The following is a 25,188-nucleotide window of genomic DNA, read 5'->3' on the forward strand; positions in this document are numbered from 1 at the left end:
CCAGTGGTCAGTATGAGAGAATTGTACTCAAAGCACAAATTTGAACTGCTTATACAAGATACAAATTTGTATGGTCCTGTCAAGCAGACAAAAACATGAAAATGATGAATAGGACATATGGCTTTGCATGGTTAAACAACATACAGCTATTATCACTTAGGGTGTACTCACTTTTGTTGCCAGCTATTTTGACAATAATGGCTGTATGTTGAGTTATTTTCAGAGGACAGTAAATATATACTGCTATACAAGCAGCACATTGACTACTCTAAAATATATCCAAGTTTCATTTCTAAAGTATGTTCTCTTGAGAAGATGAAAATAAAATGTTTGCTGAAATGTGAGGGGTGTACTTTTGTGAGATACTGTACATTTAGAGAAACAGTTAGGCAGGCTTCTTCTAACGGCTTGCTCTCTAAATGCATTTGTTGTAAGTCCATTATGCATAAGTGTTTCTCATGTCTCATGATAGAGTCTTATCATCAGGAAATAACCTTGTCCATTAAGAGCACTGAATATTTCCACAGATTTGCCCAGCTGAAGAGCTTGAACCTTTCTCACAATGGTCTGGGCGTATTCCCGGAGTCGGTGTGTGAGATCCTGACACTGACAGAGCTCTATCTGTCCTGCAATGGTCTCAGTGCGATCCCGGCCCACATCGACAACCTCCAGAGGTCAGCGCACATTACACGACTTTACTGTGCACAACACACCATCTGCGGCTGCTCTTTTGGGCAGATTTTACCTGCAAATAATATGCTGTTGTTTGTTTGTTGCTATTTTTGTAGCTGAACTAAAAGAGAAAATATGTGCTTGTTTAGTTATATTTCTGAAGTCACTGATCCTTTTTGTTATTGCCAACATGGCTTCTCTTTTTGTAATCAGCTCAACTTTTGTAAGTGCACAAATGTAGGACCTTGTAGGTCATTTGAAAAACATTGCACAACATAATGAGTGTGATTATGGGTTATAATCTAAATAATCCTTTGATTTGCATGATTGTATTTAAATTATTCAGTGCTTTATAGCACCACTGCTCCTGCAATTACAGTCAGTGTGGTACCAAAGAGCCTGTCAAGCGAAGTTCTTTTTCCCTTTCAAAATGAGCCAGTAAAATGCATGAAGTTCAGCCGTGCATATTACGCTACCAGATTAAATCAAGCATAAAAATCAGCCTAGTTTTACTGCTCTCTGCTCAGCTTATATGAGGTGCTCTGAGCATGTAGGAAGCCTGCAGTGGAATCTTACTGGATAGTGCTGACCATATCTGTCAATATTAGTGTCCTTAAAATTATCAGCATCAGGCTATATTATATTATATTATATTATCTTTTAATATAACACTTAGGAAAACTCAGGAGAATCAGAATACACAGCCACTTGTATAAATGAGAACGGACAAAGGAACAGACAGAAACTCAGGGTATAAATACATGAGGCAAAAAAGGGAATTAATCAGGACACAGCTGAACAGAATAACTAATCAATCAGTAACTGAGACTAATGAGAACTCAAACAGGCAGGCAAACAGGGAAATAACCAACAGAAACTGAACGTGAATGTGACACCGCCCCCCTATGGAGAGGCGTGTCCTCGCGGCGTAGGGTCCAACTGAGGAGGGAGGGCGGGAGCTCTGGAGGAGGATAAGGAGCAGGTGAAGGGCTGGCCTATGATGCAGATACAGGCAGAAACAGCCACAGGCGGTGGGAGGAGCAAATGAGGAACCAGGATCAGACACAGGCCAACGTGAGCCCAGAGCTCAGCCTGGAGGAGTCGAAGGAGGGAGGAGCCATGACCCCATACGGACGATGGATGATGGCGGAGCCAATGGTGGAGGAGCCCAACTTGCAGACGAAGAGCAGATGGTCCAGAGAAAGATCGCAGGCTTCGGAGGCCACGATGGAGCAGCAGCAATGATCCCCTGAGGGGGAGCCAGGGTACCGGAGGACTGAGGCGGAGACGGGGCGACTGAGGGCTGAGGCGAAACCAGCGGTAGGGTGGAGCCAGACGGAGCCGTAGGGGTGGAGAGACGGAGCATAGCGTATGACTCGTAAGTCCTTGGCGTTGTTGCGGCGACATCCGACCAAGGTGGTGCCAGAGGATCGAGGGAACCCGGTGAAGCCAAAAGGTCGATAGTCCCTGGTGGAGCTGAGGAGAGGAGGAGCCTGGACGACAGGACGAGGTAGAGCGGCAGGAACAACGACTGGAGGTGGAGCCAGGGGATCCATACATTCAGGCGGCACTGGTAAACGGCTGTCCTGAGTTGGATCCACACCACTGAGAGGAGGTAGTGGAGAGGCCGAGGGGCTGACGGGGGACATCGGAAACTGACCAGAGGGACAGGCTGAGGTCTGAAGAGGAGGCGGGAGAGGAAGGTTGGGAGGGCATACTGGAAGCACAGGAGAATTATAGAGGACGGGCGACGTTGCCGGCACTCGCATCTGGTCAGACGCGTTTTGAGGCTCAGGCTCAGGAGCGATGGCTCTTGGATCGCGGCAGGGTGATTGCTGGTTGGGCTCTGGGTCGCGGGCTGTAAGGGGAAGTCCTTCGTGCTGGAGTATCCAGCCCAAATACCAGGTTCACCACTGGTAAGTCTATTTTGATTAAATATACTCAATATCAGGGTCCGTCCTTCTATAACGGGTAGCTGTGGCCATTTGAATAAACGAGAACGGACAAAGGAACAGACAGAAACTCAGGATATAAATGCATGAGGCAAAAGGGAAGTAATCAGGACACATCTGAACAGAATAACTAATCAATCAGTAACTTTGGAGACTAATGAGAACTCAAACATGCAGGCGAAGGGGGAAATAACTAACGGCTATGACTGTACTGAAGCGCATAACGCAGGAATTCAGGAACAAAAATCATCTTTAATAAATCCGAACTGGGAATACACAGGAGATTGTAGGAGAAATAAATTGGCACAACCACGTTAAACTGACGGAACAATGAACAGACAGAACTCAGGGTTTAAATACACAGAGAACGTAATCAAATAGAAACAGAACAGGTGTGTGGAAATTAAGGAGTAAGGAAACAAATTAACAAATGGGGAAGCTAACTAGGAACTCAGAAAAACAGGAACAGAGTGAAAAAAAAAAACAGAACATATACGTTACAGTTACATTACATTATATTACATCATATTATATTATATTATCATTCATATATGTTCATTTATTAAAGCAACATTCTATGTGTGGCCATGCATTCTGCATAATAATATAATATAATGGTTCATTTATTAAAGCAACATTATACAAGAGGCCATGAATTCTTATATATAAATATAATGCATTCTGGTAATTTTACCACAGTTAAGGGGGAGATGTTTTTAGGCATAGAAATATGAACAAAAAAGACACCAGTGTTCAATAAACAATTACATTTATTAATAATAGCATATATGCACATAAGAAATATGGTTCGCATAAGAAATCTAGTTATAATATAGCATAACTGTAAGTGGTATTGTAGTCCACTATTGTGGACAAAAGGTTGGGATCTGGGGCAAGGATAAAGCAATTAAAAAGATGGCAAAGCTTTCCATCTATGTAATAAAAATAAGTTGTTGATTAGTATTTTTTTTGTTGTAAATCTTTATTTTCTAATAGGCTATTTACTATTAAACCCCCACAGCTATAAATATTAACAAATAAACAGTATTGACAAACCAGCATTTTTAATAGTAACCACATCCCATGTCATTTCCCATATCTTAAAAGCGAGTCTGTTTGGCTGTTATTTCATAGACTATTATCTCTTCAGCTTACAGACACTGTGTTTGGATGGGAATCGCTTGGATTCTCTTCCAGAGGAGCTGGGCAGCCTCGTGCAGCTCTGCAGCTTGGGACTTTCCTTCAACGGTTTTCCTCACATCCCCGTCGTGGTGGAGCGACTCTGTGCCCTGGACAAGCTGGCGATGGCTGGGAACAGGGTGGAGACTCTGAATCTGTGCAGTCTGCTACGAATGAGTCACATTAAGAGTATTGATTTACGGTGAGCTATTAGAAACATCTTCCTCTTTCTCTCTCTCCATCTATCTATCTTTGTGCGTCATACTGTCGGGCTCCTTCTGTTCTTCCGTTCTCTCTCTCTTCTGTCTGTCACCTGTCAGTGTGTTATTACTCTCAGCTCAGACTTTATGCATAATGCAGGATCAATATACAATAGTAATGTAATAAGATCACCTATCAGTAAATCACAGAGTTGACAGCAGCACAGCTCTATTTGTTCTCACAGGTGGCCCTGTCGCTAGAGTCACGCAGCCAGACTACAGCATTCAAATCTGGGTCTCTTTGTAGATTATTCTGGCAAAAAAAAAAGCCCATTTTGAAAATGCCCATCTGTCTGACACATAAAGCATCCAGCCACGGTTTGCTGTTTTTGTATCACACCACAAATAGATAATAGGTGCTAAAAAAAAAAATGACCTGGCACTCTCCACTGATAACAAAATGTGGAAATTAGAGTTAAGGCCCTTGCACAGTGAGTCAGAAATTTTCGTATTCGTGATTTGGTGGCTCTGACCTGTCAAAACACCATTCAAAATGCTTGCTACGGATGCGAAAAACGCAGAAAATCGAACCTGATCCGAATTTTTTTTATGACGGATGAAAGTTTCGGAGGCAGTGTGCAAGCGTGATTGACATAACGTGAGGTCGTATTTATTTTTTAACGTGCGAAAATTCCGGATGCGAATTTCAGACTCAGTTTGCAAGGGCCTTTAGAGTTTACCTGCTTCTACACTACAGTTCAAAAGTTTGGGGTCAGGAAGGTTTTTTCATATATTAAATTAAGCTTATTAAACAAGGATCAAAAGTGACAGGAAAGACATTTTATAATTTTATTTAAAAAAATCTATTTCAAATAAACGCTATTCTTTCGAATGTTCTTTCAAAACAAATTATTAAGAATATTAAATATTAAGTAGCACAACTGTGTTCAACATTTATAACAATATGAAATGTTCCTTGAGCAGCAAATCCGCATATTAAAATGATTTCTGAAGGATCATGTGACACTGAAGACTAGAGTAATGATGCTGAAATTTTTAAAATATATTTGAATACAATTATTTTAAACTGCAATAATATTTAATATTAATATTACTTTTTATTGTATTTGTGATCAAATAAATGGCTTGATGAACATAAGAGACTTCTTTAAAAAATATATATTTTGGAAAAAAATCTAATCAACCCCAAACTTTTGAACAGTAGTTCTTCCAACAACAAATATGTCACTAATCTGGAAAACTGACAAATCTAGTGATTTATTTCATCTTATTTTATCTTCAAAAGCGTTATTGCATCAACCCTTGTTAACATAACTTATCATCATAACATAAATCATAATCTGCGTGCCCTTGCTTTCAATTTCATAAAAGGTTGGAAATGTTGATTTTGGTCTGCGTTTGCTATTTTTGAGTGCAAAATGCATCAGACGGTTAGTAAACGGACTGTGGGCGGTCTGTGGACCGGTCGTCTGAGGTTTAGACTGCCCTGTCGCTAACTAAGTCACATTTGCTCTTCTCATAAAGTCATTTTTAAACAGCCTGTGGTTTTGATCACAGCTCACAGTCTGTGACTCACCTGAGTGAAACAGACTGAGGTTTGTGGATTTTCTGGGTCCTGACTGCACCTGCTGTGGATTAGAAATCCAGCCAGAGCTGAGCTGTGGTGAGAACTCACGCGGGGTCTGAAACGGGAAAGAGGGAGGCGTCTGTCACCTGAACAAGCTCAGAGTTTTTCTGATGGATTATCCCACTGCACTTGACACGAGTCGCCACTCAGATTCCTCACATACACCGATCTCACGGGCAGAAAGTGTGCAAACAGCAGATGTGAGTTCATGGGAGGCTGCGAGAAACAGAAAGGTTTAATGCCCTTATCATTTGGATGTGTCATTAGCGAACTGTGTGGCGTCTCTCGTAACGGGTAGCCGAGTATGAAAAATGGGGGCAAAAACAAAAGTTTTTTGGGGCTTTTATAGTATGAATATGTTAGCCTTACTGTTATCTATACTGAACAAAATTATAAACGCAACACTTTTGTTTTTGCCCCCATTTTTCATGAGCTGAACTCAAAGATCTAAGACTTTTTCTATATACACAAAAGGCCTATTTCTCTCAAATATTGTTTACAAATCAAACAAGTGGCCTTTTATTGTGGCCAGCCTAAGACACACCTGTGCAATAATCATTCTGTCTAATCAGCATCTTGATATACCACACCTGTGAGGTGGATGGATTATCTCGGCAAAGGAGAAGTGCTCACTAACACAGATTTAGACAGATTATTTGAGAGAAATAGGCCTTTTGTGTACATAGAAAAAGTCTTAGATCTTTGAGTTCAGCTCATGAAAAATGAGGGCAAAAACAAAAGTGTTAAGTTTATAATTTTGTTCAGTGTATAAGCTAGTGTGCTCCAAAACAATGACAAAATTCACATTTAGAAGATATAAGCATTCAAAACTTACATTATCACGCTTCCACCAATATGGATAAATGATTTTGATGATTTTTCAATCCAATCAAATGCTCTCTAGAATCTATGACTCAAATGAATGTTTTTTTTTAACTAGTTAATTTGTGCTTATCATTCGAAAGATTTTTATTATAGTAATATTAAATAATATTGAATTATTTGCATTATTGCATAAGAAATGTCGCTTTTTTGTTTGCACAAGCAAAAGATACTGTACAGTATCTAACATTTTTACTGACCTTAAAATGTAACTATTTATTAATGTAAGATAACATGGACATATTCTCAATGTTCAGTGTCTTGAAGCTCCACTCTTCCATCTGATATTATGTTTATTTCTTTGTCCACCAACATACAGCATTTTTGCTGTTTATATTCTTCACTTCTTTTTGCTGTTTGGATTCTTTGCAACTGACTTGTCTTTTTGTTTGTAGGTTAAATGGCCTCCGCTGTGTTAAAAGTGAAACTCTGGAGCCTGTAAAACATCTCACCCAGCTTGACCTGAGAGACAACCAGTTGACCTCTCTAGACCTGAGCGCGTTCTGCAGTCTGGAGACGCTGCAGTGTCAGCGAAACCAGCTGGGATCCCTGACGCTCAGCGGCTTCACTCTGCGCACACTCCACGCCAATAACAACCGTGAGTGCAAATAGAAATGTTCGACGCCAAAAGATTTACAGACATTTTCATTATATTATTATCATAATCACTGTGTTATTTGTCTTAGGTCTGACCACGGTGAACATCTACCCTGTTCCCAACCAACTAACACATATGGACCTATCAAGGTAAGCATATAATGAACTGACATATTCATTCTGTAATCTGTGCATACCGTATCCTAATCAATAATTGTGAAAAAGTCATTTTTTCTGCCCAGACTAAATCGAAAAATGCCGCACAAACTAAACAGCAGCATTTTGGACCATTGGTCCAGAAGTGCATAACACAATTACTAAAACATAACTTAAAAAATTCAAATAAAAGCTAATTCAAATAATATGAAATACTATAATGAGATGAGATAAATAATACTAAAATAACGCTGCTCTGTATTTATTAGTGTACTTGCACTACAACATTGTAATGCAAATGGTACCAAATGTTCATCAGCTCATTTACAAGAGGCTCAATGCGCAGCAGTCACGTCCTTTACCTCGCACATTCTTGTACAATGCTAATGCTCTCATGTAATTAGCCTGGAGTTAATTCACTTCCCTCCTGCAGGAATCTCCTGGAATACCTGCCAGACTGGGTGTGTGACAGCCGGAAGATTGAGGTGCTGGACGTCTCCCATAATCTGCTGTCTGAGCTCCCAGCCAGGTGCGCGCATTTGTGTGTATGCATGTATGTGTGTGTGTGTTCAGACCCTCATAAAACTGCATTTGCATTTTCCCTCTAAAAAGAAAATGTCCTACTGCTCCCCCATCTCAGAATCTTAATGTCAGCATTTTGTACTTATTTATTCAACAAAAATTGCCCGTTTGATTTGAATGATGTCGGTTAAGCGACTCTCTGGCCAGACGGTGGATCTGAATAGAAATGGGACAGCGTTCATCAGCAGACGCTTGATGTGGCCACTCTGCTGTCTCAAAGCAGAGTGATGTAAACGCCAAGCAGATGAAAGCACCATTTCACAGCTAATTCCACATTAACATTCCGGCATTTGCATCTGAAAGAGCTAAAAGCCGTGCACAAATGAGATAATATGCGGCTTGAAGTTTGTGTCCCATTTGAGACTGTGAGTGTTGCACTCTTTGCCTCGCATGGAAATGCTGTGTTGGGGTTTTAAAGAAATAGTTCATCTTAAAGGAGAATTGGGTTGTTATGTACTCAGCCTCGTGTCATTGCAAATTCGTACTGTGGTTGTATTTTCCTTATATCGTGAGTAAACAGAAACAATCTTTAGTTACAGCTGTCAAATATCATTCTTCATTGCAAAATTGATCTAGCTTGCCAGTTTTTGGTTACAACGAATACAAGAACCTAATGTCAAACCTGGTCAAATTATAGGTGTAAATAATATTTTAAATTATATTTAAGTGAATAATTTCTTAATGTTGTGTCTGTTGCTCACACAATACTATTGTTTGTCTTCAGAAGACTTTCAGTTGTACATGTATATTAGGGCTGCACGATTAATCGATTAATCGAATAATTTCTTTGGAAATGCGAGTCGAACATTTGTTGTCGAGCAAAAGACAAGATTTAAGACCTCCGTGTGATCTTTTGCCGAAATAAAAGCTTGATGGTTTATCGTTTGAAAATGAAGAAGTTAATATTTTTACAGTTGTTGTATTGAAACTTTTTTATTTCACACTGAATTATTATTACAATAGTAATATTTCTTTATTTTGTTTAATATTTTAATGTAGTAATATTATTTTTATTTTAGTGTACAATTTTTATTAGTACATATTGATATAATCGCGGACAAATTCTACAGCCCTGCAAACAAGCGCAGCAAACCTCCAGTAACCTTTTATTTATTTATAAAAATTGCATATTACATCTCAATCACGATTTTTATCAGGAAAAAAAATTAAAGGGGGGGTGAAATGCTCATTTTCACTCAATCTCCTGTTAATCTTGAGTACCTATAGAGTAGTATTGCATCCTTCATATCTCCAAAAAGTCTTTAGTTTTATTATATTTATAAAAGAAAGATAAGCTGTACCGAGTCTTTCCGGAAAAAACCGAGCGTCTGGAGGCGGGCCGTGTGGGCGAAGCCAGAGCCATAGAGAGAATCCGTCGATCTGGGCTTTGTTTATAAAACATTCATCGTTGCATCCACTGTTCCTAACGCTGGGTTCTTTGGGAAGCTGAACATGGTAAGCTTTCCCTCACATCCAAAAACACACTTTGGAGACACTATGCAGCGCTGCCGATGATTTCCTGTTGAAGCGCGTTGATGTGCGCGGTCTCGCTCTCCTCTGGTCGGCGTGTGCGCGGGCGCGCTTTTCCGTATATGCTCATATAAGGAGTTCCACTCTGGTCTACGTCATTAGATCCACGATCTAAAAAAAACCAGCCGAAACTTGTACCAACCCGGAAGTAAGATTTTCGGCACAGAAATTCTCCGTTATTCGTCCAAAATATTTTTTAAAAACTTTGGCCATGTTAAGCATGAGAATCCATCTCTTTAACACTGTAAACAACTCTGAATACATGAAACACCATTGTACCCCCCCTTTAAAAAACGCAAATTGAAATTTTTAAAAAAAAAATCTCCTTTTTTATTCCGCAGAAACAAAATATAGCAAATGAGTTTGTAATTAAATTATGATGAATAAATAGTTAGAATTTTAATTATTGGACGAAATATTCCTTTGAAGGTGTCTAGGCATTGATGCTTTTTTGAGTTTCTACCCTCATTTAAGACTGAATATGTTAACAGTGTCACAGTGTTTTTTTTCTCTCATCTCGTTCTTTCTCTATCCCTCCTTGCTTTCAGACTTCTTAGCAGTCTGAGTCTGCGTAAACTGCTGGCTGGAAACAATAGGTTGGAGAGACTGGCTGACCTGCTTGACCACATCCCACTGGAAACACTCGACCTGCAGCACAACAAGCTGCGAGAACTGCCAGAGAGCTTCTTCTACAAGGCCTTAAAGTAGGTCACTCCCTCCTTCTGTCCTCTCTCTGTTCCTCTTACTCTCTGGGCTGTGCTTTCTCTCTCTCTCTCTCTCTCTCTCTCTCTCTCTCTCTCTCTCTCTCTCTCTCTCTCTCTCTCTCTCTCTCTCTCCGTTTTCCTAATGTTTTTCCTCTTTTTCTTGCAATTTCTTCATGTGACAGGTGCAGTGCTAGCTGCAGCTGTGTCTCTCTCTGCTCTGTGGACCTTTAGCCCTGCTGCTTGAGATCTTCATTAGACCTCCTAGCCTTTTACTGGAACTTATCAAACCAGGGAATTCTCTGGAAACTTCTCTTTCGCTATATATATTGTCTGCGGAAGATATTACAGATATATACTCAGAGTTGCAGAAGCTACTTTAAATAACTTGTAGCTACAGTGTCAAAGTAGTTAAACTAGAGTCAAGCTACTAACAAAAAGTATCCAAATATATTTGAAGTTATTCAATTGGGCAGAATCTTTTTAATTAAATATCAGATCATATTATTTATAATTTAATCAGAGCAGTGTTTATCAGACTCGTGGAAAAAAATTTAATTAAAGGAATAGTTCCCAAAAATGAAAATCATCCCATACTTTACTACTAATTCTCTCTCTCTTTCTCTCTCTATCTATCTATCTATCTATCTATCTATCTATCTATCTATCTATCTATCTATCTATCTATCTATCTATCTATCTATCTATCTATACACAGTATATATATATATATGTACACACACAGTATATGTATATATATATATATATATATATATATATATATATATATATATATATATATATATATATATATATATACTAATTCTCTCACACTCTCTCTCTCTCTCTCTCTCTCTCTCTCTCTCTCTCTCTCTCTCTCTCTCTCTCTCTCTTTAGTTAGTAAAAATCTTAATTATTCCAAACTTTTGAATAAATGTAAATGTCTATTCAAATCATATATATATATATATATATATACTAGAGAGAGAGAGAGAGAGAGAGAGAGAATTAGTAGTAAATTATGGGATGATTTTCATTTTTGGGAACTATTCCTTTACACACAGTATATATATATATATATATATATATATATATATATATATATATATTAGGGCTGTCAAAAGATTAATCGCGTTTAATCGCATCCAAAATAAAAGTTTGTGTTTACATAATATATGTGTGTGTACTGTGTATAATTATTTTGTATATATAAATACACACACATGCATGTTGTATATATTTAAGAAAAATGTTGATTTTTGTATAATATATATATATAAATAAATTATATTTATATATAATATAAATTAAGAAAAATGTTGATTTTTGTATAATATATATATATATATATAAAAAAATTATATTTATATATAATATAAATTATATATAAATATATACAGTATATGTATGCAAATATTTCTGTGTATTTTTATATATATATGATTTATATTTTTTATAAGATATACATCATGCCCACCTATTATCAAAAATCTTTCAAGAAAACAAAACTAAATTTTTTCTTACGACCATACATGAATTCTTTTGTCAAAATACATCATGAAATTTAATCGTATCTGGCTAACAGGTGAATTGCTACAATTAGCATCAAGCTACACACGAGAATCTATGAGATTAATACTACGCTTTTACCAAAAACTCACTGTAAACCACCATCGAGTGCTTGTAATAACTTCTGTTTGCGATCTAATGTGGATTTTGGTCATATGAGGAGGCAAAAATGTTATTTGTAGCATTTAAGATTAAGCTAATCGCTACACCTGCGTAGCATTTCTCATGTAAACATGTTTTCTTCTTATAAAAATAGCCCAAATCACATGAAAATCACATACAAATCATATGCTGTCGTAATTGTATGTTGTTTTTTAATGTGTAGAAACGTTCCTTTGGTATGTGTGGAACAGAATGCGTAAGTGTAGTGGAAGTTTGTCATCGGAAGAGACAGGCGGGTTATGAATTATTTGGTTTTCCTCTTGAATCATTACAGCAATCGCGGAAGTGAAAACACAGGGAGACAGTGCTGGAAGCTAATATGCTCAACAGATTGCATAATTCAGTGGAAAATTAATAGAAATTACGATTCTGTTTTAAGTAATACGATATAAATAATTTAAGGCAGCGGCTATTTGCATTAAGTGCTAATAGAGATAGATTGTATTTACACTATGTAAAAATATGACTATTTTCTTTGCAATAAGTTTAAATAGTAGTTAGATGTTATTTATACTGATAAATATAGTGGCAGATATAATTTGCACCACAGTGTTGTACATTAAACGGTGTGCAATAATAACAGTGTAAATGATTATATTTATTAAAATTATTAAATGGATGCCACATTATTGGGACAGTAAAGCCCTCCCTAGACCCACTCTTAACCATAACCAATAAATATTTTATTATTAAACGCACGTTAGACACTTTATTTCCACTTTTCGAATATTTTCTTAATTTTTTGGAAAATAAATACCTTTCTGATCTGAGATGTGATGGAGAAAAGGAGTAGAGCGAGTTCGGCAAAAGACGCATTCGAACTCAGGTCGATTTGTGTAAAAATGTTCTGCCCCACCGCCTTACCCCTACACTATTGCTACTGTTGGCAATGCAGCGTCTTCTGTCAATTTATCTGGCCTAACCAGGTGTCAGTGGGCGGAGTTAGTGTAAATAGCCTCTGCCAAAAAGGCGGGCTATTTAAATATAGTCTATAAATATAATTTAAATAAAGGCTACCCTAACATTCACAAAGAGGTGCATATGCAAAGTCAGAATTTTGTGTGTATATATATATATATAATTTTTTTTTTTTTTTTTTTTTTTTTTTTTTGAGTAACGAGCCCAACACTGTATATACACAGTATAAGTGCATAAAGTGACATGCTTCTACAAAGACTGGATGTGTAAAGGAAGATATGGCTCAATGAGACACAGTAATATGAGCCAGAAGCGCTCGCAGCTCTTCCATTTCCTGTGGGTTAATTTACTTGTCAGCCATTAAGCATCTCTAATGCTGAAAGATGTACTGCAACTCAGAGGCTTTGGTTATATCCAAGATGATGTTTTGTTTTATCAACATTGCTTTTTAAATGAAACAAAAAGCAATATTCACCAAATTGCCTTTCCTTTTTCTTTTCGTCTACTAGTTTAAAGTATCTGAATGTGTCTGCCAATGCACTGGAGACAATTCCGCCAAGCAGCCAATCAGAGGAGAGCCTCAGCACCCTGCAGGAACTCTATGTCACAGGAAACAACCTGAATGAGAACTGCGCTGCTCTACTGGTGGGGCATCAGAACCTGCGGGTCTTGCATATGGCTTATAACCAACTGCTGTCCTTCCCTGCTAGGTACCTATACTTCACTACTAGTATATTTCCATCTACATCATTCAAAAAAGATCAATGATTATATCTGTATAAATCACCCTTTGTTTTGTTTTCAGCAAACTCAGTAAACTGGAGGTACTGGAGGAGTTGAATCTGAGTGGGAACAAGCTGAAAACGATCCCCTCCACTGTGTCCAGCTGCAAGAGACTGCACACCCTCATCGCCCACTCCAACCATATCAGCGTGTTCCCAGAGGTCCTCAGCCTCCCCGAGATCAAGGTCAGTGTGCGTTTGGGTGACATATGATGACCAGGGCATGTGAAAGCCTGGCCATAAATATTGTAAAGGATCTAAAGGGTCAACCACAGTGTCAACAGGTGGCAGGAACAAATGGAAAGCAGAAAAAAGATCCGATTTTAAGTGTATGGATAGACAATTGCTGCAATTTAGGTCACAAAAATTTTTTTTTTATTAGGTATCATCAATGTTTATAGAGATAAATTATAGTTGATATGCAAATATTTGAATAAAACTACATACATTTAAAAATATTTAAATCCAAGTTTTAAATGCAAGTCTTAAATAGACATTTACATACACTACCGGTCAAAAGTTTGGAATAATTAAGATTTTTTTTTTAATGTTTTTTAAAGAAGTCTCATATGCTACCCAAGGCTGCATTTAGTTGATTGTGAAATAGGTAACACTTTATTTTACAGTGTCCTTGTTACATATGTTACATATAGTAATAACAGTAAATTATGCATAATTACATGCAACTAACCCTCAACTAAATCCTAATCCTATAGTAAGTACATGTTGTCAATTATTATTACTCAGTACTTAAATGTATAATTACATTGTAACAATGACACCTTAAAATAAAGTGTAACCGTGAAATATTATTACAATTTGAAAGAACTGTTTTCTATTGTAATATATTTTTAATATTAAATGCTAAATCTACATAGAAATGGTAAAAACATGCAAAATAGTAATGCTTCACAGAACTTCTAAACTTAAATTTTGATTTAATGTTTCTAAGGTTTACATGTATCATTTTGATATTTATTGTGATTTATACTTTTATAAATTGTTTCTAAGGTTTACATGTATCATTTTGATATTTATTGTGATTTATACTTTTATAAATTGTTTTTTATATTATGTTCCCCCCCAATATTTATAATCTATAATTGTGAAAATGGCACTATTTAAAAAACTTACTTGGTTAAGTCTGGCAAAATGTAATTGTTTATGTCCCCAAATCCAACCAAATATTCTTTGTTTTGGGCTGTCGTTTGTTACACACATCATGTTACATTAAGTTTGCTGCTCTTTGTGTAGCTGGTAGATGTGAGCTGTAATGAGCAGACGGAAATCCTGTTGTCAGACTCTATGCCTTCCACACTGCAAGAGCTGGACCTGACCGGCAACAGTAACCTCATGTTGGAGCATAAAACGCTCAACCTCTTCAGGTGAGGTGCTACAAACACTCATTACGCAGCTGATGAACTCTGACCCAGGTGGATAATTGTTCTATGTCTTTATCACTCCCACTTGTCTGTGTCCTTCTCTCTTCCAGTCACATAAGTACATTGAAGCTGGACCAGAAGCCAGCCGTGACAACAGGAGACGCACAGGGCACGTCCAACCTTTGGGATCATGGTTACGCGGAAATGTGTGGTCAAAGAAACAAGTGAGCAATATCTGGAGACATGAGAGTCAAAGATTTGGAAAGAATGAGTGTGTCTGGTTAAAGGAAGCTCCAGAATGCCATCCTCAACCTCCAATTCTCTATTATATATTGAGGATATATTGGCTGCAGTGAGACTTCAGGGTCTGAAGGCATAATTTTTTATTAATTTTTTTCATTGCGGTCTAATCAAATACTTATTATCTAGTCCCTAAATATTGTGGAAAAGCAAAACAAAAAATTAGGTTGGTTGTTTTGTCTGCCAGTCAGACAAACCTTTCCTGTCCAAGTGGGCGTTTTTTTGGCCAGAGTGAATCAGGGGCCGAAATATTCTTAAAATCCCCCTGTATTCAATAATTTTATCCATTAAAACTCATATTTGATCACCAAAATTACATATTTAAATGTTTTTTTTTGTCATGCCTTAAAATAGCATGTAACTCTACACCCTTGCCTCATTTAGTATATGCGGTTCTATGAATATACAAATTAGCCCTGCCTCCACTCACTCACACCAGAGGTACGATTATTTCAAATGTGAAGCTTTATAACATAAGACTAGCTACATATATAATACATATTACTATGGATGTGCAAAAGTAAGCAGAATTTTGCGAGACATGAATTTTTTTTGGATTTCAAAAATGAGTTAAAGGAATAGTTCACCCAAAAATTAAAATTCTGTCATAATTTACTCACCCTCAATTTGTTCCAAACCTGTACGAGTTTCTTTCTTCTGTTGAACACAAAAGAAGATATTTTAAAGAATGTTAGTGTAACGAAGGCCAGCTAGTAGTTGCTGTGCAGTAAACCTAGCGACAGACGCTAGAGGCTGCAGTCTTTAGCCTCCTTGTTAGAGCGCCTGACTCTCATGCCGGAGACCCGGGTTCGAGACCCGCACGGAGCGGGGTGTGAAGGACCCGGGTGAGAGGGGTTACATTAGTATTCAGACAGTTGACGGCACCCATTGACTTCCATTGTATTTTTTTCCTACTATGGAAGTCAATGGCAATCGTCAACTGTTTGAATGCTAACATTCTTTAAAATATATTTTGTGTTCAACAGAAGAAAGAAACTCATAGGTTTGGAACAACTTTAGGGTGAGTAAATGATGACAGAATTTTCATTTTTGCGTGAACTATCCCTTTAAATATGGACGCAGAGTGTTGAACTTCCGTCAAGCCAGTCTCAACAAAAATAGTGTGCATGCTTATAATTATTATGGTAATTTTCACGAATCCAGCCCCAGGATTTTTTACATTTTTCAGGATTCTGGCCCCATATATTTTGCCATATCAGAAATGTGGCTTTGAGCCAACTAATTAACGTACAAAGAAATACTTGGGTGGCATAAAATAGCTGGCATTCTCAGAATAATCATAGCGTTGGTTTTCGCAGAAGATTTCGTTACCAGGTGGAAAGACGCAGCAGGGGGGCTGGTTTAAATGCAGAATGCTTCCCATAGGCTTAAAGATCTTGTTTCTACATGTTTAATGTGACATCAGTGTGCTTGGCTCCCCCTGCGAAGGGCATTACCTCCACAGTTTGAAAGCAGTCAGTCTCAAATATCGAATCCTCTTTCTGTACTCTATATCCACCAAGGGGGGCCACTTTTGTGTGTTTGTCAGGTAGAGTGAGTTTGTGTATGTACCTATATAGGTGTATCCATTACCAGTCAATGAAATGTGTTTGTAATGTGATGGGTGTTGTTGTCATGAAGAGAATTTGTTCCACTGAAATCTTGTGTTTTACCTTCAGGTTGTGTGTGTCTGTGCTGGCTGTGGACCGCTTCGGGGACAGTCCAGAGGCTGCTTATGGGATTTTTGATGGTGACCGTAATGAGGAAGTTTCCAGGTTACTGCAGTGCACCATGGGAGATGTATTGGCAGAGGAGATACAGCACTCCAGTGTGGATAGTGTATACATGTGCAACACTTTCCTTACCTCTCATAGGTGTGTTTTGCACACACATTTTTTGATTAAGCATGATTTGATAATTTGTATGCTTCACCTTGCTTGTACAATAATTGATAACACTTGATAGCTTGTCACTTGGTATGAATTTCTAAGTGAAGAACAAACATTATTATATACAGTAGCTCTCTTGAATACTTGATTCTGATTGGTCAGACATGACATGACATGTTGCATTCAAATATATTTGTATAATGACCACTAAACTATATAATCGACCATTGTGCTTACACTGTGCTACTTTCTTGTTACTCTGTGATCTCTTTCTTCTTGCATAAGTAATTTCAGTAGTTTCATGTCCATTTATTTATTTGGTAAGTAGTCATGTAATGGTGGGATAATGTAGAGTCATACAAGACCCCACCACTTTGCGTCCGGGTCCACATTGCATTAATGTCTGACTGTACAGTATCCCTTATTTTTGTAAAGCTTTCCAGAAAGTAGGTAATGTACATTCAAATGAATAATATATATGAAAATATGATTCACATGATTGATACGAGATTGACATAGTTTCACATTTCAAGATTGAAGACTTAAGCCGTCCTGGTAAGATCATATTTACGATTTGGGAAGTTGTAATTACAATGTCAGGTGGGTTCAAATGACTTTGGATGGAGCAAATGGCGATGTACCTTTTCTACAAAAATACAGCACATTTTTTTAACTCTACGTCTACAAAACGATGAAGAATGCACATCAGGTGTATTTTTCCTTTTTTAATTCAACTCATGAAAGTCCTGTAAACTGAATAATTTTATAATATATAACATGTATATATTGTAATTGTACAATGCTATTGTATTTTGTACATGTAACTTAGCTAGTTTGATTGAAAATGAACAAATTGCAGCCAACGCAAATACTGCATCTGCCATATTTAGTCTCACGTAAATACGACTTGAACACACCATAATTCACAAACAGCCTTCGATTTTTGGTTATATGAATAATAAATGCAATCCTCTTGTTGCTGTTGTGCATTTTTGCAGGAAACTTGGCATGGCAGGCCAGAAGCTAGGTGCCTCTGCTCTACTTTGTTACATCCATCATGAGTCCTCCGAGCCTGGCAGCTACTTTAGCCTCACCGTGGCCAACGTAGGCACCTGCCAGGCTGTACTGTGTCGTGGTGGGCAACCTCTTGCACTCTCGAAAGTTTTCAGCCTAGAACAGAGCGCTGAGGAGATGGAGCGTGTCAAACTGGCTAAAGCTATTATCACTGAGGTATTGACTCTTTCTCAGTTCACACCTGCAGGTTAACTGGCTGATGCTTAATTTCGTCTAGATGTGCATGAGTGAGAAGTAAAAGCTTATTTGTGTCTTTAATCATTTGGCTCTTTTGTGCTTTAGGATAACAAGGTGAGTGGGGTGACATGCTGCTCACGGTTACTTGGCTGTTCCTACCTGTTTCCTTGGGTCCTTCCCAAACCCTGGGTGCACACAGAGCCTTTGTGTTCCCAGGATGAGTTCCTGATCCTAGGAAACAAAGCACTCTTCCAGAAGGTTTCCTACCAGGAGGCAGTGAGCACTGTGTTAGCTGTCAGAGACCCTCGCGCTGCTGCCAAAAAGCTCTGCACGCTGGCACAGAGCTATGGGTGCCGGGATAATGTTGGAGCAGTAGTGGTGGCTTTGCATATCGGAGAAGACAGCTGTACGTGCGAGCCTCCTCACTTGACCGCAGAAGCCCGAGGACCACCTGCCCCGACACCTTTACCGATCTCTGTCTCCCCTGGTGACCCAGCCACACCATCATCTAGCAGCGGCATTGCCTCGGAGTTCAACAGCGAGATGTCAGCCTCAGAAGTGGGCAGCGAGGCTGGGTCCACTGCCTCGGACGAGCACCCCTCTTCGGGACCAACAGCTCGTCCCGAGCGTCGCTGTAGTCTTCATCCTGCTGCCACCGTGTGTAACACGGGGCCGCTGGCAAGTCTGGGGCCAGGGGCGCACCCGGCTCTGTTCCAGCGCCAACCTTCCAGCGCCACTTTCTCCAGCAACCATTCAGACAATGGGCTCGACAGCGACGATGAGGCTCCTTTGGAAGGTGTCATCTCAAACGGGAGTAAGCTAGAGGTGGAGGTGGACATTCACTGCTGTGCTTTTCAGCTGCGCTCTGGACCACCCGAAAGTCCCAAGGACCTGGACGGCCGCCACGATTTGAGGGGCTCGGACTATCCCAACAGCAAAATGCGTCGGCAAAACAGTGTTGTGGTTTCTGCCACCAACGGCTGCCTACTGGCTGTATGTGGGCGAGAGATCTCGGATCTGAAGAAGTCTCCGTCCACCTCCAGCCTCTTCGGGAAGAAGCTCTCCAATGGCTCGGTAGTGGCTCTGGAGGATAGCCACAACATCATTGAAGTAGCACTCGAGGCCCCTAAAAAGAAATCGGGATATTTTGCCGCACCAGCCCAGCAAGACCCAGAAGACCAGTTAATTATACCGCCTAGTCTGGAGCAGGATGTGCGGGAGCAGCTGAGAGGCCAGAGTCCTGTGGTTCCCGGGCCACCGCCTCCTTCAACACCGCCCTCAGCAAGAGACCCCAACTGGGACCATCCTCACCCCACCGTCCCCGGTCTCCACCCCACCACCGTCCTGCAACAGGATGTCTATGACACGGCTCTATAGTGGGTGCAAAGCGGGCCGCACCGTCGGAGCATCTCCGCATCATAGTGCCACATCAAAGAGGCTAGCACGCACTTCCTGCCTTCGAGATATTCCAGTTCTTATTTAGCACCGTCATCACGTGTGGGTCCCTGCATGTGCATTCCTGAGCTGATCTGCGGTGGCGTAGCCACCTCTGAAGGGTGGAAATGGGTGCAAATGTCAGGACCGATGAAATCATGAAGATTGAGGTCTTTGATTGAGGAAATACATGGGCTATTCCTGACCAAAAACCACAGCATGGAGCTAGAGTACCTCATTCATCACCATGCGCGAGTTAATTTCGACATTCGCCCTTTATATCAAGGGTCACAGGCTTAAGTAGGCTTCAATGATCACATTTGCCTTCTGGTGGAAAGATACTATCAGCTAAACTGAGACCAAAAGATGAGAAAAGTGCCTCTTGACCATGGTTGAGGTTCTGAGAGCCTTTACTGTTCTGGTGTACGTGCAGTTTTGTTCTTCTACCTTCCCATAGTGGAAACTAGTCAGTAATCTGCACTTTTGAAGTCCGTGAGGAATATTTCTGAGGGTCAAAAGGATCTCTTCCCCATCTGACCTGCTGGTAACATCCCGCTCCATTTCATGGAAAAAGAGTACTTGTTGAGAAAAGATGTATTGTTGACCAGAGCTTTCGCCACCTCCCCTGATCTCCTCACTTGTATGCATACGGGATCTCCCAGACAAAGCCATGGGGGTCTCTGGAACACTCTGCGCGATAGAAGAGTACAATGCACCCGACGTAACGTTCAAGCCCTGACAGATTTACCTGGAGAGGGAATCAGCCTAGTGATGGAGGTCAGAGTGAGATGGAGACAAAAACCTCTACTCCTTAGTACATCCAATACTCAGTGGAAGCATTGTCACACCTTTATGGCTACGGTCAATTGGGGAGCAGAAAGACCTCATAACTCTGTCTGAAATCATAACTTGGGCTGTCTCGGGTTGTACTTGAAGTTTCGAGTGTGCCATGACTACATGACAGAGCTCATACTATAAAGTCTCGAGCCATGAAAATATCATTGGGTCTTTGTAGTAGTGTGGTTTTGCTGTTCTGAGTGAGTTTGGGGATATTTTCTCATCTCATTATCAAGGAAAAAAGTGAACAGCTGACATTTTTTTTGTATGAGAGGCACAGGGCTTATGATATCACGTATTATGCGGTGTGTGTGTGTGCGTGTGCTCTATTTTAGCCATGCATGGTACGTATAAGGAAACATGCTGGTTAGAGTTTTGTTTTATTTTAATAAGGGGACCAGAGGAAAAAGAAGTATTATTGCATACTGAGTTTGTAATTGCCACAATCACAGTATCAAGGAATTCTGTGCAGTAAAACACTGTGCCCGTGGTTTGAGGAGACATCTAGTGGTGTTTATTGGAAACAACAACGTTTTTTTCAGGGTTTTCCCTGCAAGTACTTTTTTTTTTTTTTTTTTTTTTTTTTTTTGCAATTCATTAATACATTTCAAACCTTTTTAAAATAAATATATTAATAAAGAATTAGGGGAAAATCAAGTGCAAATCCCACTGTTAATTTTAAGATATTAAATTTAGTGATGTTATCTAAAGCCCACTCAGTTTTATTAAATTATTTATCATTTATTAGGTGCACTCTCATAATTCATTAGAAACTGTCTTTACACAGGTGTGCAAGGGAAACAACAATTAAAATGTATAAATCGCATCTCGTAAAAAAAAAGAAAAGAAAATGTCAGCATTGCCATGATGTTAAAAAAATCCAGTACTTGAATTTGATCATCCATGAAACGTTCAACTTGAAAATGAGCTCAAGTACATTTGTATGCTCAGATATTATGTTTAAGCCTTTTCATCTTTTCACATTTTTGTCAATTATTTTCATTATGGCAGACATTTTTAAGGTGTTTTTCTTTTCTTTTTTTATTAATATTCTTCATGGTCAGCTGGTAAATGCTCTTTGTGCCAAACTTGCATACCGATTTGTGTTTGCTGTATGCTGTGAGAAAAGGCCACCATGTAACTATTCTGGATCCCGGTATTTAACATCCAAGAAGATTTTGAATCAACCTTTTACTGCCATTAACTTTTCTGCAAGCATTAGAGAGTCATTTCTGGTGTTCATTTGAATTGCCTACAGGCCTAAAACTGTAGCTCTTGTGCCAAAAGATGTAGTAGTGGTATTTGACGGTAGGTAAGTTATTTTGAGTATTTCATCCGTCCCTCGGGTGCTAAAGAGCTGAAGCCAGTGGCGTGGATGACTCATGTTTTTTTTGTTTTTTTCTTTAATGGTCATAAAGCAGGTTTTCCCTCAAATTTCTTTAGTGTTATATTTCGATCCCCCTTTTTTTTTGCGTTCAAAAATGTCAAGTACATTTTGCTGGAAATTGATACTCCCTAAATCATTTAGAGCTGTATGCTTAAGTGCATCAAGTATTGTTGTACAATCATATAAAGTAAAAGAGTTTTACACTGTATAAGCACTTTGTACATAGCTCAGAGAATCTATATACATAGACATATTTAAGAATAGCATTTTAGCTATTTGTTGAAATGCTTATAAAATCAACACTAGGCTGTGATTTATAGCCTCTTTCGGAAAGTAGGTATTCTTTCTGTTACAACCCCTAAAATATGTCATTTCTTATGTTTGTTTGTGAGGAGAGATGAGGTTATTGAGGCACAACATGCTGATTCATACCGTGCTAGGAGGCAGAGTTCAAGCATTTGACGGCTTGCTTTGTTAGAAAGATGTAGTCTAACTCTGTTATTAGCTATAGAACCGTTTCATCCCCTGCAGTGCTTTATTCTTTTAAGGAAACAGAAATGGCAAGTAATTTTTCAAACAAATGTCATGGATACAGCAAATCATGCTGCTTATTGAGCACCTTAAACCCTCTATAGCCCTACGACATGATGCATATCTGCATCATTAAAAGTGATATATGCAACAATCATACATGTCTAATTAGATTATCAATCTGAAAATGATTAAAATGTGAAAATCCATAAATTTGTGGGTGTCAAGTGCAGTGCTCTGTTGTGGAATAGAATCTATTGTTTCTATTGTTTCTTCAGCCTAGGCAACTAGTTGCTTTGCCACATGGACAAATGTTATATTTTAGGGGCCGTTTGCACAACACCGTTTTCAACTAAAAACAGAAAACTTTAAGCGTTTTGGACGTGTTTATTCACACAACAATGGCGTTTTGTGGGCCTGAAAACACAACCTTTTGAAAAAGTGCAAGTTTTTGAAAACGATACTGCGTCTCCATGTAAACTACAAAAAAACGCGACGTCACGCGCATGTGTATTACGTGTTCAGTCTTTACAGTGACATCGCCGACTACTGGCCTGGCAGCAGAATACAGTTTTTTTAGTGTTTTTCGCGGATTGTTTTGTTGTCTGATATGCGAAAAACGCAAAGGAAAAACGTTTCCGTTTTTCGTACATCGTTGTTGTGTAAGCATACCCTTAGATCCCCTAAACATTTGTGATCTGTTCTCCTGGCCAAAACATGCTGAGGTGAAACTCTGAGTTAGCCAAATGCGTTATATTCAAATAGCCATAAGGTTTATATTCATCAGTTAAATGGAAGGGCAGAGGTCATACTTCCTATAGTTCATCCAAAAATAAAAATTCTGTAATCATTATAATACTCACCCTCATCATGTCGTTACAAACCTATGCATGACTTTCATGTTGGTAACCAAACAGTTTTGGTTACCATTGACTGCAATTGTATGGACAACAAACACTTTTCTCAAAATATGTTCAACAGAAGAAAGAACGTCATACAAGTTTGGAACAACATTAGTAAATTACGGCATAATTTCCATTGTAGGGTGAACTGTTCCTTTACAGCAGGGTTTCTCAAACTCGGTCCTGGAGGGCCGCTGTCCTGCACAGTTTAGCTCCAACACTGATCAAACACACTTGAGCAAGCTAATCAACGTCTTCAGGATCACTAGAAACTCACAGCTAGATGTGTTTGATCAGGGTTGGAGCTAAACTGTGCAGGACAGTGGCCCTCCAGGACTGAGTTTGAGAAACCCTGCTTTACAGGAAGAACACAAAGCACAGAACGTCCCCGCTCACATTAAATATTGGGATTTTTTGTTATTATATTTTAACTTTATAGGACATTTGGGGGTTCTAATGTTCTGGAGCACGAAGTATTCTCTCTTTTTTTTTAATGTGATTAGAATGATTTGTATGCCAGTGTGTTAGTGGTGTCTTAGTTGGGCATTGCACTAGAACATTATCTCGAACCTGTTTTTTTTTTTTTTTTTTTTTTCAGGTTCAGCACATTATTGAACTCTCTTTAACTTTCTCTGATTTTATAACTCTTCTAGGAACACTCATGCAGAACAAAAGGAACATTTTACAACACAGCCGTGATTTAGAAATTAAAAATATGATCACACAAGCAATTTTGGATGTTTTCTTTTTAAGATACTTCCTCCTATCCCAGCTGAATTACTGTATAAACAATCCATTTATAGGTTGATTCCCACAAAAAGTGTAAACATTCTGGATTCTAGTGTGTGCTTTGTGCTTTTGCCTGACACGGAAACCAGTCTCAACCAATGGCATGAGGCTGTCTGTTTGTCTGACCATTGACAGAAGGGGGAGTGAGTGTTTGAGAAACTTGACTGAAACAGTGATCATATTTGCACTTCAATTTGGAAAAGTCTTCACCTAATTCAACAATACAGTCTGCTTCTGCTTCGTGACTCGACGAAACGTGCTTCACCCTCTGTATTTTCAACAAAGAAAGCATTTGTCTCAAATCAGTTTGTAAATGTGTGAGAGTGTCTGTTGGTGCATGAAACGTGCGATTGCGGTTTTCCCCTAACAGAGACGATATTTTCTTTCTAATGCAACAACGCATCTTTATCTGGCATATTCATTGACCTTTTTGCACATAATCACGGTTCGTTCTGGACATACGAGATTTAAGATGAAGTTCCTGTTGTTTGACATGTGACCAAAGCTTGATCTTGTCATAATTTATGTACATTTTGTTTTTAAGAGATGCTTTAATATTTCCTCTCAATGCCAAGAAGCTGAGGTTTATTTTTGTACTTCATCGTTCATGCAAATTTATAGGTCCTCCAGTGCAGAATCTAGGATTTAAGGGTTCTATGGTAAACCGTCACCCATCAAGGTACTATCTTTGAAGAGACTAATTATTCATGTATTTAATGTGAGAAGCATGCCCTATATAAATGACTATAAATATATAATATAAAGAATATATTATCATGTGATTATTTGTATAAAATATTAACTTTTGTTTATAACAAAATTGTTTTAATATCTGAAGCATAATGTATATTATATTTTTAAGTTTCTATTTTAACATGCAGTACACTGCTGAATATTTTCATTGTGTTAAATTATTTCATTGTTTTTAGTTTAGGAGAGCATTCCAGTTGTTTTAC

General features: G+C 38.7%; 1 protein-coding gene across 1 annotated transcript in view; it reads left to right on the plus strand.

Moving 5' to 3' along the window:
* The window catches only part of phlpp2 (PH domain and leucine rich repeat protein phosphatase 2), a 64,098-nt gene extending 42,446 nt beyond the window's left edge, over window positions 1-21,652 (plus strand). The window contains exons 7-19 of the mRNA XM_079865452.1: window positions 528-674; window positions 3,775-4,005; window positions 6,929-7,131; window positions 7,220-7,280; window positions 7,720-7,815; window positions 9,947-10,102; window positions 13,258-13,458; window positions 13,554-13,716; window positions 14,785-14,915; window positions 15,023-15,136; window positions 16,892-17,086; window positions 18,100-18,331; window positions 18,458-21,652. Of these exons, the coding sequence (XP_079721578.1) occupies window positions 528-674; window positions 3,775-4,005; window positions 6,929-7,131; window positions 7,220-7,280; window positions 7,720-7,815; window positions 9,947-10,102; window positions 13,258-13,458; window positions 13,554-13,716; window positions 14,785-14,915; window positions 15,023-15,136; window positions 16,892-17,086; window positions 18,100-18,331; window positions 18,458-19,729 (3,202 nt within the window). The 3' untranslated portion in view covers window positions 19,730-21,652. The remainder of the gene's footprint in view (window positions 1-527; window positions 675-3,774; window positions 4,006-6,928; window positions 7,132-7,219; window positions 7,281-7,719; window positions 7,816-9,946; window positions 10,103-13,257; window positions 13,459-13,553; window positions 13,717-14,784; window positions 14,916-15,022; window positions 15,137-16,891; window positions 17,087-18,099; window positions 18,332-18,457) is intronic.
* Window positions 21,653-25,188: the final 3,536 nt, after the last annotated feature.

This window comes from Squalius cephalus (genome assembly GCF_949319135.1).
Source record: "Squalius cephalus genome assembly, chromosome: 3".
In the NCBI taxonomy this organism is placed as follows: domain Eukaryota; kingdom Metazoa; phylum Chordata; class Actinopteri; order Cypriniformes; family Leuciscidae; genus Squalius; species Squalius cephalus.